The 17,960-nt window shown below is 41.7% G+C and overlaps 1 protein-coding gene across 2 annotated transcripts in view; it reads left to right on the top strand.

Annotated features, from left to right (window-relative positions):
* Positions 1-5,549: 5,549 nt before the first annotated feature.
* Positions 5,550-17,960, top strand: part of LOC111961293 (phospholipid phosphatase 1) — a 39,107-nt gene continuing 26,696 nt past the window's right edge. For both annotated transcript variants that reach the window (XM_023983449.2, XM_023983448.2), the window contains exon 1: positions 5,550-6,058. In XM_023983449.2, coding sequence (XP_023839217.1) covers positions 6,001-6,058 — 58 coding nt within the window. In that variant the 5' untranslated portion in view covers positions 5,550-6,000. The remainder of the gene's footprint in view (positions 6,059-17,960) is intronic.

Here is a 17,960-nt window from a genome sequence, read left to right as displayed (position 1 = left end):
GTCTAATAGCCGAGCTATTAGCCCCCCCCAACTTGAGCTAGGTGTGAACACCCAAACCCCCCCTCCCCAACTTGCAACAAATCATTTGTATCTATCGATCTACCTACACACGTATCTACCTCCCCACGGTTAATGTTCTGGGGAAAAAAATATATTTATATGTCGCGATCGTCGTTGGAAGCATACTCGGACCAAAGCGCAGCGTGATCTGGCGTGATCTGGGTTCCACATATTTATTGAAGTGAAACTTAGAACAAGACAAAATAAAGAAACAACGAAACGTGATGTCAATGAAGTGCTAAAAGGCAACAACACAAAAACAATATCCCACAAAACACAGTGGGGAAATGGCTGCCTAAATATGATCCTCAATCAGAGACAACGATAAACAGCTGCCTCTGATTGGGAACCAACATAGAACTAAACAACCTAGATAGGAACCCCCCCTAGTCACACGCCGACCTAACCAAAATAGAGTAACAAAGGCTCTCTATGGTCAGGGCGTGACGATATATATATATCATGGCTCCCGAGTGGGGCAGCGGTCTAAGGCACTGCATCTCGGTGCAAGAGGCTTTACTACAGTCCCTGGTTCGAACTCAGGCTCTATCACATCTGACCGTGATTAGGAGTGCCATAGGGCGGCGCACAATTGGCCCRACGTCATCCGGGTTTGGCCGGGGTAGGCCTTCATTGTAAATAAGAATTTGTTCTTACCTGACTTGCCTTGTTAAATATAGCTTCAATTTAAAAAACAACTGGCAGCAACCGCAGCGCAATTAATAGGAGGTGAACAGTGGCTGGTGCTGAAAATATAGCTAACTTGTTATGCARGTGTTGCACACCAACAGATGGAGAAAACCTACACCAGTCGAGCAATTCATTTCAACAATAATCTTCATTTTAATTTGACTTTACAAACAACAAGAGGGCTTTATAGGAGTCTATTTCTTCGGAGCCCAGACCTATATAAAATAACTTAACTGGCTGAAGTAGGCTATGAGGCTTAACAGCCTAATAGAAGTAGGAGTTATTTATTAGGCCTACTTACAATTGCAACTGGTCAAAAATGTAGCAKCCTACATAAAACTATAATTTAAAGACAAAAAGTCTGCACGTTCGAACTAAAGAATGGAACTAATAATTAAAAGCGCACATTTGTAAATCCCAAACTCTAAAAGTAATTGGAAAGGTAGATACAAATGTGTGGCATTGTGGTTACAATAAAAAATGTAAACAAGATGCTTTGTCTTTGCAGGTGTAGCCCATCATGCAAATGTTTCCTATTAGCAGGACAATATACTTTTTATAGCCCGGCTACTGTTGTGAAAATCCCTCAACTTGCAATGTATTCGATGCTTAAGTACTCTAAAGTGTTACATTTTTAACTCAAAACAGCATTTCTTCATCAACATCTTTATGCTTTCGTTAATCTTCTTGATCTTCTTCCTTTTTTTCTGTAGCAATTTTGAGCAAATTGTTGATTTGTCTGTGAAGATGACGTRATTGAATGTCTCGCCAGCTTTGATCCATGCCTTGGCCTGCAGGACGCAAAGTTCTTTGTTTGTCAGACGAATCACTAGAATCATTGACTCACTCACGCGTTGAAAAGGGCGAGGAACGAGATGGAGTCACAATCCATGCCAGACACACCTGTGAGCTCTGGAACTCCACCTCCGACAGGCAGAGTCAACATACGTGGCGGGTTTGTCAGGTCTTCGGTTCACCCTGACATTTCCATTCCTCTTCTGACAACTTGACCAACTGCTCACCAGGCACAGCAAGGACCGCCCGGACCGTTATGCTGTTCTGCTATTCCAAGGATGTGTAACTGAAGAGAGATTCCACGAGTGGGCACAGAATACATAGCCTTCCCGCTGTGGATGTCTATTTCAGCACTGTTTCACGCTGCTCTGAGACAAGCATTGAGAAATGAAAATGTTCAAATATTCCATGATATTCTTAAGATATGTGTTGACTGAATATAAGCAAGTGATGTCTGCTAAATAATCAAGTTAGGTTTCTCCAGAAATAAATAATTCAAAATAACAAACTGGCTTTATTTACAAATTAGAGAGAATGTCTCACCCCCATGTTCAAGAATTGCCTTTTTCTCGCTCACTCTAGGTTAAATGAAAACGAAATCTCAAAAATATCGTTAATTTTTAAACAAAGCGATTATTATTATKAATTYATTTAGAATTACATAAAAGCCCCTTAGATATTCTCWGATATTCTCACAGACGAATCATTGGGTCGAACCTACAGAACAGTACAAAACAAGCGAGCACACATGGTTAATGTTCTGATAATTTAAGAAAAATAATATAYATATAACATTTCTCACCAAGCCTTTCCATAAGTCCACGCAAGTTTCTTCAACTRTCTTCTGACTGTAATTAGAGCGAAAAGCCTACAACTATTTTAGCACCGTTTCGCGCTGCTCTGAGGCAAGCATGGGGACTGGTCTTGATAAATCAATGAGATTTTTATTTTCACTTAATCTCCGTTTGGGTATTGGTTAGACRATAATTAGAAAATTAGRGTGCAGAAATGTTATGCTCTTAGTGTAACCTTTATTTAACTAGGCAAGTAAGTTAAGAACAAATTCTTATTTACAAGGACAGCCTACTCCTTCCTCGTGCCCTGCGGGGATTCTTTAGCTAAATAGCCCAGTACTGTACTGCCRACTGTCACGTTGTACAGCGCCATATTTTCCATTCCATCCTGAGGGAAACCCAGAGAGTTTTTGTTTGTCTTGGAATAGAAAAAACATAATACGAATCAAATKAATTAAGCAAGCACCAGTTAAAGGTTTGGACATACGTACCTACTCATTTAAGGATATTTTTTATTTTTACTATTTACTACATTGTTGAATAATAGTGAAGACATCACAAYTRTGAAATAACACCGGTCTCCCGCGTGCCCTGCATTCTGTAGTACAGACATGGCCTGCTCTCCCTTATGTAAGGAATTAGGCACCTTCCCATGTTTACTACAGTATGTATTGTAGACTGCACAGTAGCCTAATAAACAAATAAACACATTTCATTAATAAAATAATGATGAAAAAAAGACTCTTTCAAAATGCAGAGGTTGATTTAGTTATGGATCCATAACGAATGACTATGGGAATAAATATCACTGATTTACAGAAATATTGGAACAAAGTTGTCTAATGACGGCAGACATTTTTGAATCCTCCAATCCTGTAGCCTATTCCCGACCGTCATGTTGTACAGGGCCATATTTTCCATGCCATCCTAACGGAAACCCTGAGGGTTTTGTTTTTTGTTTTTCTCTGAATAGAAACACCATAATATTAATCMAATTAATTAAGCCAAATTTCTTAAAATCAATCCCATATACTATGTTATTACAAAAAATGTTTTAAATTCTCTGGTAATTCCAATACAGAATACTATCAAATGCTTCTCAAAGAAGCCCTCTGGTGGTCAAACTAGCAATAACTTGAAGTAACAGAAAAAAATGGCTGACAATTAAATCACGTGCCACAGAATGCTGCGGCAGCACGCAAGGTGTGCCGCAGTATGATGCAACTTTTAAAGGGGGAACCACTGTATGTACTGTCAACTGTGGGACCCTAAATAGACAGGTATGTGCCTTTCCAAATCATGTCCAATCAATTGAATTTACCACTGGTGGACTCCAATCAAGTTGTAAAAACATCTCAAGGATGATCAATGGAAACAGGATGCACCTGAGCTCAATTTCAAGTCTCATAGCAAAGGGCCTGAATACTTATGTAAATAATGTATTTCTATATTATATTTTTTATATATTTGCAAAATATTCTAAAAACCTGTTTTCACTTTGTCATTTTGGGGTATTGTGTGTAGATTGATGAGGGGAATATTTTCATGCATTTTAGAATGAGGCTGTAGCGTAACAAAATGTGGAAAAAGTGAAGGGGTCTGAATACTTTCTGAATGCACTGTATTTAATGAGATGATTAGTGATTAATTTACATTTGTCCCTCATTTAGAAAATGTATTTTCAGTCATATCCRATACCAGGTGTATCAAACTCCGTTATTTGAATGATGCTGTGTCTGCATGTATGCAGATAGACAGACTAGAAATGTTTTAATAATTTCATTTTTTGGGGTGAAGCTTGCCACTCCCTTTAGCACACAACATGCTTCGATTCACCCTGTCACAAGGAGATGTATGGCTGATTTAAGAAGAAACTGTCAACCCTGTTACGTTCAATCCTCTTACTTTATTTGGTACTTAATAGGCACTTATGATAGTCAAGTTGATCATGTGCTCTTTTTATGACCGAATGTTAAAATTAGTGGAATAAAAAATTWAAAAAACGAATTTACACTTCTCAAAAGGCCCAGAATTAGTGGAATGACCCATGCCATGTTAGGGTACTAGGGGGTAACTAGCACCCCCTAAGACCAATGTTGAATTGCTGCCACAAAAAATAAATGTTTGGTATGTGCATTTAACCCATTTAACCCAACACACTCATCCAACATATTACTAACGTTACTTTACTCAAAAATGATCTATATWTTTCTCTCTAAACAAGTGGATTATTTATCTTAAGGCTTTCCTACTTGTATATTAAAAAAATATATATAGATCTAACTTCATTGGAATATAGCTACAACTTTTTCAAAATTTACAAAAGTTACATCAACTTACCACAAAATTGTTTTGTTGAAATATCTCCAAAAGTTGTGATGACACAGTGGACATTTTTGGTTGAGCAAGAGCAGCGGCAGCCAGGGAAATTGTTGGGGAAATAATTTGGTGACATCTTGTGGTCTTAATGTGAATTACATGGGGGGGCAGTTACCCCCTAGTACCCTAATAATGGTATCGAGTGAGAATGACTAACAAAATCAAATGGGGGCCCTCTGGAGGTCAGGGCCCCTGGGCACATGCCCTGTGTGCCTGGTTGGTACTCAGGCACAATTACTACAAGTTTAGACAGCTGGCTAGACTAACTACCAATCTGAAAAAATTGTTAGCTGACATGGCTAATTGAGTGACTGTCAGTGACTGACATAACAGGAGACAAACTGCTGATGCACAACCAAATTTAGAAATTGCACCTGGTGTATTCTACTATTCCTACTCTCAATAGTAAATTTAGACCCAAATGAGTCACTTATGCTTGGAATAAGGCCTGGAACCAGCCCCGACTACCGGTTATGATTCCTAAAGCACAATCAAATGTTCTGGATAAATTATATATTTCCATCTGAGTTAAAAATTCAAGCTATACAATATTGATGAGATGTCTTGGCAATGTGTATCTATAAAACCAATACAGCTTTGTGTTGCAAACCATGCTTTGCATTTAACCTATCAAACAGCCTGTGTAGATTATTTTCTTCCTGATATCTGTGTGCCTTTTCCTCAATTAGTTATTAAAGGACCATAATAACATTGCTACAGTAACTGAGAAAAGTAACACAGCAATGGGACAGATTATTAGAGTAGGTACCGAAAGGGGACGTGACCAGTGTTCTCATTAAGTGCTGGCAAGCAGGCGATAGGCTCTTATGTTGATCCTCGTCAGCTGCTATCATGAAACCCCACTGTGCCCATGGCTTGATGTGCAGTCCGGTACAGAACTCTACCGAATAGTTTACGCCGTTGGCCAAGCGATTTTGAATGAGACGGCAGAGACCGTCTAATTTACCTTTRATTGGAATTTCGATGCGCGCTATAATTCGGTAATTCCAAGGGAAGATCGGCTCTGCATTCCGTGTCAAATTACGGCGACTAGGCTATCTGTCGCCATTAGGGTAGCCTTCCAATGGTAGGCTACTCGATTGACGGGGTTTAATAATCTTTTTAGGTAGAAGTGTAGTTTTAGTCTGAGATCTGCGGTTTGCTGATAGGTTTGGCTACTGCGCTTTCAAGGATACGACAACGACACGTCCAAGGAGCAATTGACTCGTGCGAGTGTTTTTTCTTATCTGTGTCCACGAGCTGAGGAGAAGAAGCCGCAATCATGTTCGAGACGAGAGGGATTCCTTTTATTCTGCTTGACATAGCCTGTTTAATTATCGGTATGTATCTGGTTGACATGACTTGCGTATTATATTGTTACATTGTAATGAGTTAACCTTGTTTCCATAATGATATTTTTGACAATCACTGTCACGTGCATGCATAGGCTATTACGTTGGGAGACCATGGGTTTGAGATTCGATGTTTGCCAGACATTCGGACCTTCAAACTTMAATAGCTCGTTAACGATTTGAGGTACATACCTCAGGTTAAGCTCTCTACGAAGGCAAAAGTTGTACAACATTGCACAGGTCTTATTTTTATAATCATATGGTAACGGTGTAAGCAGCGTGACTCACCATCAATGCAACCAGTTAGGGACCGTCGACAAAGTACATGATCACAATATTGAAATGTCAATATGTCTTCAACCACATGACTTAGCAACATAATTTCAGTTGTTCATTATTCCTTACAAAGAGAGGTATGTTGCACATCCGTTGGTTTTGTCAAAAAATTCTTCAATTAAAATATATATATATATATATATAATTTCATTAAAACAATTCTCACAATTCAATAGCTCCTTGATCACATGACCAAGGYACTTGGTAATATTGGCACTGAACACAAGGGCCACTATTTTCAAACCCCATAGATCCTCTGTTATCCAAAGGTTAGCATTGCTAACATGTACATTTAAAATCCCATAGAGAATGCTAACTAAGTTCTAACGAGCGCATTGCAAGCATTTTATACAGTCTCTGACTTAAAGTATTCGCAGGACAGACACCCCAGTTCATAAAGTTATACAAGTAACTCAAAAATGCTACTCCTAGTTTGATGCATGCACAAAACAAATATTAGACAGCAAGGCTCTTGATCCATGAGGGGATACTGATCAAGAGCCTTGCTGTTGCTAAGCTTGATTTTGGAAGTAACTAACCACTTAGCTAGATTGCTAACTAGCTATTAATTGAGCAAACCAATGCACAACTGCAGAGCATTAAGCACAGTTTAGACCATTAACCTAATAAGTATAAGATATCTATACTGAACAAAAATATAAACACAACATGTAAAGTGTTGGTCCCATGTTTCATGAGCTGAAATRAAAGATCACAGAAATKTTAAATGTGCACAAAAAAAATATACATTTCAAATTTAGTGCAGAAATGTGTTTACATCCCTGTTAGTGAGMATTTCTCATTTGCCAAGATAATCCATCCACCTGACAGGTGTGGAATATCGAGAAGCTAATTTAAAAGCATTATCAGTACACATGTGCACCTTGTRCTGGGGACAATAAAAGGCCACTCTAAAATGTGCAGTTTTGTCAAACAACACTACCACACATGTCTCAAGTTTTGAGGGAGTGTGCATTTGGTATGCTGACTGCAGGAATGTCCATCAGAGCTGCTGCCAGAGAATTKAATGTTTATTTCTCTGCCATAAGCTGACTTCAACATCGTTTTAGAGAATTTGGCTGTTCGTCCAACCGGCCTCACAACCGCAGACCATGTGTAACGACGCCAGTGCAGGACATCCACATCTGGCTTCTTCACCTGCGGAATCATCTGAGATCAGTCACCCGGAGAGCTGATAAAACTGTGGGTTTGCACAACTGAAGAATTTCTGCACAAACTGTCAGAAAACGTCTCAGGGAAGCTCATCTGCTTGCTCATCGTCCTCACCAGGGTCTTGACCTGACTGCATTTTGGCGTCGTAACCGACTTAGTGGGAAATTGCTCACCTTCGATGGCGACTGACATGCCGGAGAAGTGTGCTCTTCACAGATGAATCCYGGTTTCAACTGTACCTGCAGATGGCAGACAGTGTGTATGGCCTCGTGAGCGTGTGGTTTGCTGATGTCAACGTTGTGAACAGAGTGCCCCATGGTGGCGGTGGGATTATGGTATGGGCAGGCATAAGCCACGTACAACGAACACAATTGCATTTTATCTATGGCTATGTCGTGMCATTCATCACCTCATGTTTTAACATGATAATGCACAGCCACTTGTCACAAAGATCTGTAYRCAATTCCTGGAAGCTGAAMATKTCCCAGTTCTTCCATGGCCTGCATACTCAYCAGAMATGTCACCCACTGAGCATGTTTGGGATRMTCTGGATCGACAGCGTGTTCCAGTTCCCGCCAATATCCAGCAACTTCGACAGTCATTGAAGAGGAGTATGACAACATTCCACAGGCCACAATTGACAGCCTGATCAACTCTGCGAAGGAGATATGTTGCGCTGCAATAGGCAAATAAATGGTGGTTACACCAGATACTGACTGGTTTTCTGATCCACGTAACCTAAGTTTTTTTTTAAAGGTATCTGTGACCAACAGATGTATATCTGTATTCCCAGTGATGTGAAATCCATAGATAACGGCCTAATGAAATTATTTCAGTTGATTGATTTCCTTTTATATGAACTGTAACTCAGTAAAATCTTTGAAGTTGTTGCATGTRGCGTTTATATTTTTGTTCTGTGTAGCTTGCAAACATTTAGTTATAAATTCCATACTGTAACTAGATCACCTGGTGTGTGCTGCACAACAGTGAGTGAATCACAAGGTTCTGGTGTCTCATCGTTCTGTGCTTGTAAACAAATACCACGTGACTGGGGACTACCGGCAAGCTTCATAATGAACAATTGTGACCAGTGAAATGAAGAACGCAGTCTTCTTTATCTCCTAACATATTGCACAAATTGAATGCAGGTATTTTCTTAAGTAGCTACAAACATTCACATTTATTTATTTTTTAAACTTAGTTTCAATGATATTGACTGTATTGGAAAAACCATCTCTTGGCTGTATCCAAATACCCCGGTATACAGATTACCTCCCAAGCCTATTGAATAACACATTCATAAAAGGAAAAAAAGACAGTCAAAAAATAAGAAGATTTTGAAGTGTAAGAAAGCTCAGGAAATATTTCTGTTTTTTTGGACACATATTTAACCCTTTTATTTTTGTTGGCACAAAACTGCCTCCATACTTCCATTCATTTGTATGGGTTACCTTCAGATGAATCCCGTGACACCTGTAGGGGGGTCGTAGAGCAAAACGGAGAACATCATCGTGTTCGTGAGAGTCTCCCCTTTCCACARTGGGGTCATATCGGTCAGATTTTTGGGGTGTCTCATGGTCTGACAAACGTCGCTGTAGCTTGGCCACTTTCCACCGCAAATACAGAAGGACGACAGATCTCTCTAGCTTAAACGGACAGGTTTTGATGGGGATATTTGTATTATGTTACTTATATTAACAAACAGTACCCGCAAAACACCAGTCTCAACGTCAACAGTGAAGAGGCAACTCTGGGATGCTGTTCTTTTGCCCATCAATCTTTTATTTTTATTGGCCAGTCTGAGAGATGGCTTTTTTTTGTTGCAACTCTGCCTAGAAGGCCAGCATCCCAGAGTCGCCTCTTCACTGTTGGTATTGAGACTGGTGTTTTGCGGGTACTATTTAATTAAGATGCCATTTTAGGACTTGTGAGGTGTCTGTTTCTCAAACTAGACAATCTAATGTACTTGTCCTCTTGCTCAGTTGTGTACCGGGGCCTCCCACTCCTCTTTCTATTCTGGTTAGAGCCAGTTTGTGCTGTTCTGTGAAGGGAGTAGTACACAGCGTTGTACAATTTCTCGCATGGAATAGCCTTCATTTCTCAGAACAAGAATAGACTGACGAGTTTCAGAAAAAAGGTCTTTGTTTCTGGCCATTTTGAGCCTGTAATCGAACCCACAAATGCTGATGGTCCAGATGCTCAACTAGTCTAAAAAAGGCCAGTTTTATTGCTTCTTTAATCAGAACAACAGTTTTCAGCTGTGCTAACATAATTGCAAAGGGTCTTCTAATGATCAATTAGCCTTTTGAAATGATAAACTTGGATTAGCTAACACAATGTGCCTTTGGAACACAAAGGGGTTGTTGCTGATAATGGGCCTCTGTACGCCTATGTAGCTATTCCATTCAAATCTGTCGTTTCCAGCTACAATAGCATTTACAACCTTAACAATGTCTACTGTATTTCTGATACATTTTATGTTATTTTCATGGACAAAAAAATGTGCTTTTCTTCCAAAAGCGTGGACATTTCTAAGTGGCCCCAAACTTTTGAACGGTTGTGTGTGTGTGTTGGAATATTTTTGTGAGAACTAAAGGCAATGCAATATGCCTTTCTATGTAATGAATAATATACAATTGAAATGAGAKTGCGTGGTTGAGGAGCTATTGAAACGTAAATAATGTGTTCATGCACTTTGTTGACGGTCCCTAACTAGTTACATTGAAGGTGTGCCATGCTTTCTAAACATTGCCATGTGATTTATGAAACTCCGGTCCGAATTGGGGAAATAAGACCTGTGCAGTGTAAACATTTTTTCCTTAATAAAGAGCCTAACCTGAGATGGGTAGCTCAAATCGTTCGCGAGCTATTGAAGTTTGAATGTCTGTCAAATATTGAATCTCAAACCAAGCTGGAAGACCAAGGGAGTGGTTATGTGTTGCCTATTGGTCAAGCGAGGGTGTAWCTTTCTTGAATAATTTGATTATAAATCATAAATAGCCGAACAAGTATTTTATTTACTGCTGCTGCTGGTTTACARTAGTTGATTGATGTTGAACCGTTTGTTGCGGTTGCAATGTAATAGACAACGGTAACAAACGTAACTGTTGCGGTCTAGAATGATTGTTGCAATGTAACTCCCGACAAAATTTGTAGAACCATGTCGTGAGCATTGCTGTTGCTGCTGTTTAGATTGTATCGAGTTCCAGCCAACACCTCTATCGTGCATCCACACAWTATCTATTCAAAGCTCTCTTCTATTTCAGGCAATATTGAATTGCCATTCATTTGTGATGATTTATCCATTGTTGCCTGGAAACATGGCCTTATTGTGTTAGTGATTCTCTTAAGAGCTTTATGGAAAACCCATTATGGATAAAACTACCTGTCTCATCATGTACTTAGCAATTCTAAAATCATTACCTGGTCAATTTGTGTCAATTCTGCACTGGTGCATTTTGTAACGTAGGCTACTTCTCACAATTCCTGGCTTATGAGATACTAGGCCGAAATAATGTAACATATAAAGTTCTGATAATCTCTTTTTCAGATTATGACTCGTATCTCAACGGATTTGTGTAGGGGTTTAATCTCATTCTGAATTATGGAAGTCCTGGATGAGTCATAGATAATGTATTCCAAAGTGCAATGATCTAATTTAATTTCCCTGTGTGCTGAACGTTATCTAAGAGGACCCATGAGCCTCAACATGTAAAGTTAATAGGACCGTGACAAATTAAAGCTAAGAGTCTATGTTGGGGGGGAGAAATTAAGGCATATACAGTTTTTACCATTTACCATCCTTAGTTTTAGAGAAATKATTTGCCTTCTGTAAAATGTAAGAAGCATTGCCTTGTGCCTTGTAATTCTGTTACCAAAAACCCACATATGGTAAAGATATTTAAAAWTGTCTCTCCCTCATGAGGATGAAAGTTCACAGAAGTAACAAGTAAAGGTAGACTTACCAATTAGTTTGTGTTTTTACTGATGTCACGTTTGTTTATTAATTAATAAGCGATTAAAACTCGTAATTCTGTTACCAAATCAGTAACAGAATTACAGAAAAATCTGTAACGAAATGACTGCAATTGAATTGGCTACAATGGGAACTCATAGTAGTCACAAACCACAGTTGGGTCACCTGCTACTGTCCTCCCTTCCACTGACATACTGTTATGTTCAGCTGTTTTATTTCTGTTGTCTGGTGGTCGAAGCAAGACTGTGAAAACAACAATCTAGACAATCCTTCTCTCTCGCTCTCTCTCTCTCTCTCTCTCTCTCGCTCTCTCTCTTAATGTCTCCTCTCCCTGCTCTTACTGACAGCTCCCATGACACCACCACCTACCCGCTTTCCATTTACTGTAACAAGCCAAATCTAATTGGATTTGTCACATGCACCAAATACAACAGGTGTAGACTTTACCGTGACATGCTTACTCACGAGCCCTTTCCCAACAATGCAGAGTTAAAAAGTAAGAAATTAGCAACAAAGAAAWAGGAAATRGTAACATAATAAAATAATATACAAGGAGTACCCGTACCGAGTCAATGTGCAGGGATAYGAGGTAGTTGAGGTAATAAGTACATGTAGATAGGGGTCAAAGTAACTAGGCAATCAGGATAGATCATAAACAGAGTAGCAGCGTATGTGAAGAGTGTGATTGTGTGTGGAGTCAATATGCATTTGTGTGTGKSWKYRGYRTSWGTGTGTGTGTGTGGTTGGAGGCCAGTGAGTGTGCATAGAACCGGTGGGCAAGAGAGTCCGTGCAAATCAAAAGGGGGTCAATGCAAATAGTCAGGGTAGACATTTGGTTAACTGTTCCGCCGTCTTGTGGCTTGGGGGTAGAAGCTATTCAGGAGCCTTTTGGTCCCAGATTTGGGGCTCCGCTACCTCTTGCTGTGCGGTAGCAGAGAGAACAGTCTGTGACTTAGGTGACTGGAGTCTTTGCCATCCAGGACCTCTATAACAGGTCCTGGGAGCTCGGCCACAGTGATGTACCGGGCCATACGCACTACCCTCTGTAGCGCTTGCGGTCAGATGCCAAGCAGTTGCCATACTAAGCGGTGATGCAGCCAGTCAAGATGCTCTGAATGGTGCAGCTGTAGAACAGTGAGGATCTTACAGCCCATGCCAAATCTTTTCAGCATCCTGAGCAGTGGTGATTTTAGCATGGAAATCTTGGTGGGGCAAAAATAAAGTGGAATGCATGCCAGCAAAGCCACTAAACAATACATTAATTGCACTATAAYGGTGAAAAACGGTGCCCACATAAAGTTGTCCCAACACCTTACCACTGCTACACCTGGCTTTCAGCGGCGCCTTGTCTGGCAGCGAAACCGTTAATTCAGCCTAATTTACTGCCTTTAAAAAAAAACAGCTTATATGGCTGACTTGCTTAAACAAATTTCTAATGACAATTGAGATGTACAAACTGTGGCATAAAGGGGACGACAAGCGGATAAGAGGCAATCCCTCATTTTGATTAAGACAATGAGCGAGCTAGGACGGACGTAACATTAGTCAATATAACTATTTGTTTAGCACTTTTGAAATGTACAGCGACAGAATTCAGAACATGGGCCGTTCTAACAGTGCTCTCCCTGTASACCAAGTCAGAACTGTAGGATAAATAAAGGGGGCATATAAGCAGACAATGAAAGCTCTTACAATATTTGAGTATTATATTTCTCTAGAACAGGTTATACGCTACAGCAAAACAGTCAGAACAGTAGGTGAAATTAAGAGGGGTAAATAATCCAAATTATTAAGGTGAGGCACATGGGCTACTAACATCTAGGACTGATTCCTTCCAAACCACTTGTTGAATTTGCAATTTCCAACTTGTTGTGTAATGTTTGTTCAATGGCCGATGAGGACCGTTTTATCCATAATTTCTCTTCATATGAAAAGGATTTGCCAGTAGATTGTCGACTTGAATCATGATGATGACTGCTAGCTAAGATTGTGAAAGTATTATGTTGACATGATCAGTCCAATCAAAGCTACTGTGGGGCGGCAGGTAGCCTAGTGAGYGTTGGGACAGTAAACGAGAGGTTGCTGGATCGAATCCCGGGCCGACAAGGTAAAATTCTGTCGTTCKGCCCAAGCAAGGCAGTTAGCCCACTGTTCCCCGGGCGCCGAAGACGTGGATGTCGATGTAAGGCAGCCCCCCGCACCTCTCTGATTCAGAGGGGTTGGGTTAAATGCGGAAGACTCATTCAGTTGTACAACTGACTAGGTATCCYCCTTTCCCCCTACATAAAACATGATTTGATGTCATTTTATCTGTGGCCAATGATCTTGAGCCTTTTTGGATGGGCACTTCTATGACAGCAGCCGAAGGGTTAGAATTTCTTATGTCTCCTCTTACACTTGGCAGTGACGTAAAGTCCCCATGAGTGACAGAACACTGAGCCAATCATGACGCAACACTCTGTATTTTCTGCTGCCTTGGCCCACCACAGAAAGCACTGAGCTAGGCTGAAACACCTGCATTTTGGAGCTKCCTTACTCAAGAAAACAARAAAGAGACCATGTTTGTATGCTGCTTTATTAACTCAATGATATACAYATATMATTTCTTACATTGTTTGCAAACTGATATGTGACACGTACTCATGCCAAAACAACATGCAAAAAGTGCAAGCCCCACCCCCCAAAAAATATATATATAGCAAAAAATGTGGGGCTCAAAACATGTGGGGCTCTGAATGACGGGTCGCCACTGTTCCTGAGGGGGAAGAGGCATTTTCGTGCCCTCTTCACGACTGTGTTGGTGATGTGGACACTGAGGAACTTGACGCATTCGACCTGCTCCACTACAGCCCTGTCGACGTGAATAAGGGCGGCTCGGCCCTCCGTTTCCAGTAGTGCACGATCAGCTCCGTTGTCTTGCTGACGTTGAGGGAGAGGTTGTTGTTGTCCCGGCACTACACCGCCAGGTCTCTGACCTCCCTATAGGTTGTCTCATCGTCGTCGGTGATCAGTCCTACCACCGTAGTGGCTTCGGCAAAACTCAATGACGGCGTTGGAGTCGTGCGCGGCCAAGCAGTCTTGGGTGAAGGAGGGGACTAAATGATTCCATATGTGGWTACTACATGATTCCATATGTGTTATTTCCTAGTTTTGATGTCTTCACTATTATTCTACAATGTAGAAAATAGTCAAAATAAACACCCTGGAATGAGTAGTTGTGTCCAAACATTTGACTGGTACAGTACATGGATACAATACATACAACAGAGTAGCTCTACGTGTAATAACGTGAATATAAACAGAGCAAATGAATGGGAATACAGTGTTGACAGCAATAGCACAACATTGCTAGTGATAAATAGAACAAAGGACTGTGTGAATATAAACAGACATGTAATAACATACAGGGRAAAAATAACCACTAACGGTAGTAAATACACACTCGATCACCGCCGCACACTTTTACCCACGCACTTCATTAACATACTGCTGWACGTCCACCTCGGGTCTGCGCTGGAAGGCTACGGCCATCGGCAATGTGTCCTGTTTTATAAGGATGCAACAGCACGCATCAGGCCTGCCTAGCCAGTGYAGGACCAGCTAGATGTCCTGGGACAATCAGAGGGTGCCTGGTCAGTTCAGAGTGTGGGGCAAGCGGGGCACCAGCTGATTGACTGAGACCCATGGGCTGTGCGCTGATCGATATCTCCTCACATGAGGAGAGGTAGACTCTGCAGAGCCAGCCAAACATAAACCGCTGTGCACATAAACAAGTCGAAATGTGAAATAGTGTCTACAATGAGTGTTTTTATTCACTTTGATTAGCAGATGGTGCCGTAGGACTTCTGTTAAGGACCCTCGTCCAACTACGTCGACATTTGTAATCGGCTGATTTATAGAATTTGTTAATGGACGTCCAAGCTGGGGTTGTTAGCGACAGCACAGGGCTAAGTATGTCAGGTTATCTGATGGTTGAAAAAGCTTGTTCTATCACATGCAACTATGTCAAAGATTTTATTTGGTCGATGAGGATTTAGACTCAACAATTCAAACTGTTTCTAATATTCGCAAGTACGACCCCTCAATCCCCAATGTCTAGATGTGTGACTACGGAGAACGTCATAGCTGTCTCTTGAAATTGTGGTCAATAGGTAAATCCTAGGGATGTGTGTGTGTTTGTCAGGCTTGCTCACGTAACTAAGCCCATATGGTTAGTTTTAAGTTACTCTGCTGGTCGCAAGAAACCTTAATGCACATATCACGACAGCATGTGTGTGGTGCTTTTACCTCTGCACTTTCACAGACAACAAAGCAACCTAAACATATTAAGGAGTTGTAACAGCCTATTTGAATGTTTGTGACTTGACTCTTCAATGTGACCACACTCTAACGACACTCTTTCCCTATAGGCCCAGAAGCCTCCTAGTCTATAGTATTCACCGAGTGTATCTCTGCACTGCAGCTTAACCATGACCAGTGTCCTCCCCTGTCCTCTTTGAAGAGAGGAGGCCAAGACAGGATAAGATTATGAGAGCGAGGGAGGAAAGGGAGTCCTGGGATTTTGTTGTGGCCTGCTGTGTTTTACACACCCACAGGCGCTCTCAGCTGTCACTGCCACTCAATTTAACGGGSTGGCACAGCTGACAATGAGAAATGAAAAACCCAGATATAGATACCAGACAGAAAAGAGAGAGCAGCTTGGAAGGTTTGGTTGTGGCTGGCTAGTAGGCTATAGGTAGCAGAGTTGAGGTCAATTCCATATTCAAGTCAAAGTCCAAAACTCCTCAAAACAATGTCAATTCACTTCCTAATCGACTGAGTAAAAACTGAATTGATCCCAACCCTGTTGGACGTGTACTCGGAACATGCACTGACCAGCTGGCAAGTGTTTCCCWAACATTTTCAACCTATCCCTGACCCGGTCTGTAATACCAACTTGTTTCAAGCAGACTACCATAGTCCCCGTGCCCAAGAACACCAAGGTAACCTGCCGAAATTACTATTGCCCCGTAGCACTCGCAAATATAGCCATGAAATACTTTGAAAGGTTGGTCATGGCTCACATCAACACCAACATCCCAGCCACCCTGGACCCACTCTTAGTTCAAATCCCGCTCCAACAGATCCACAGATGACAAGATCTCTATTGCATTCCACACTGCCCTCACCCACATGGACAAAAGGAATACCGACGTAAGAATGCTGTTCATTGACTACAGCTCAGTGTTCAACACCATAGTGCCCTCCAAGCTCAGGACCCTGGGACTGAACACCTCCCTCTGCAACTGGATCATGGACTTCATGACAGGCCACCACTAGTCGGTGAGGGTAGGCAACAACACATCCGCTACGCTGACCATCAACACGGGGGCCCCACAGGAGTGTGTGCTTAGGCCCCTCCTGTAGTCTGTTTACCCACGACTGTGTGGCCTCCCACGAATCCAAAACCATCAAGTTTGCTGACGACATGACGGTGGTAGGACTGATCACTGACTATGATGAGGCAGCCTATACGGAGGAGGTCAGAGACCTGGCAGTGTGGTGCCAGAACAACAACCTCTCCCTCAATGTCAGCAAGACAAAAGAGCTGATCGTGGACTACAGGAAGGGGAAGAGCGTGCTCGCCCTTCCAACTGCAAGTTCCTCGCTAATCACATCACTAAGGAATTAACATGGTCCACACTCGAAACACTATCTTTCCCCTCAGGAGGCTAAAAAGATCCTCAAAAAGTTATACAGCTGCACCATTGAGAGCATCTTGACTGGCTGCATCACCGCTTGGTACGGTAACTGCAAAGCACCCGACCGCAAGGCGCTACCGAGGGTGGTGAGTACGGCCCAGTACATYACTGGGGCCGAGATCCCTGCCATCTATACTAGGCGGTTTCCAGAGCAAGGCCCCCCCAACAACTGACTCCAGCCACCTAAGCCATTGACTGTTCTCTCTGCTACCGCATGGCAAGCGGTACCAGGGCACCAAGTTTGGAACCAACAGGACCCTGAACAGCTTCTACYCCCACGGCATAAGGCTGCTAAATAGCTAATCAAATGGCTACTCGGACTAGCTTATTGACCCTTTATTTTACTAACTCTGTACACACACACTGGACTCTAACCCACACACATACGTAAGGTGTCCGCATGCTTCCCAGATGAAACAGTTTGGAAAATGGCGTGTATATATATATTATTATGTATTTGTTTTGTTCGTTTTGGACTTTGGCAAGGGTTTTTCCCGGCTGTGCGGGCACCATTTTTTCCCTAGAGGCAAGCCGAAGTCGGTAGCCGGAGTCGGTAGCCGAAGTCTACACCCCCTCCTCGGCGATTGGTCAACAGTAGAGATTCTTCGATGAAGTGCCTGTTGCATTCAACAAGAGACGACTCGTTCTCATGCACAGTCTTTCA

The sequence above is a fragment of the Salvelinus sp. IW2-2015 genome, linkage group LG4q.1:29 (assembly GCF_002910315.2).
Source record: "Salvelinus sp. IW2-2015 linkage group LG4q.1:29, ASM291031v2, whole genome shotgun sequence".
Classification (NCBI taxonomy): domain Eukaryota; kingdom Metazoa; phylum Chordata; class Actinopteri; order Salmoniformes; family Salmonidae; genus Salvelinus; species Salvelinus sp. IW2-2015.
The sequence above is the reverse complement of the archived record's forward strand: the minus strand, read 5'-3'. Positions and strand labels throughout refer to the sequence as shown.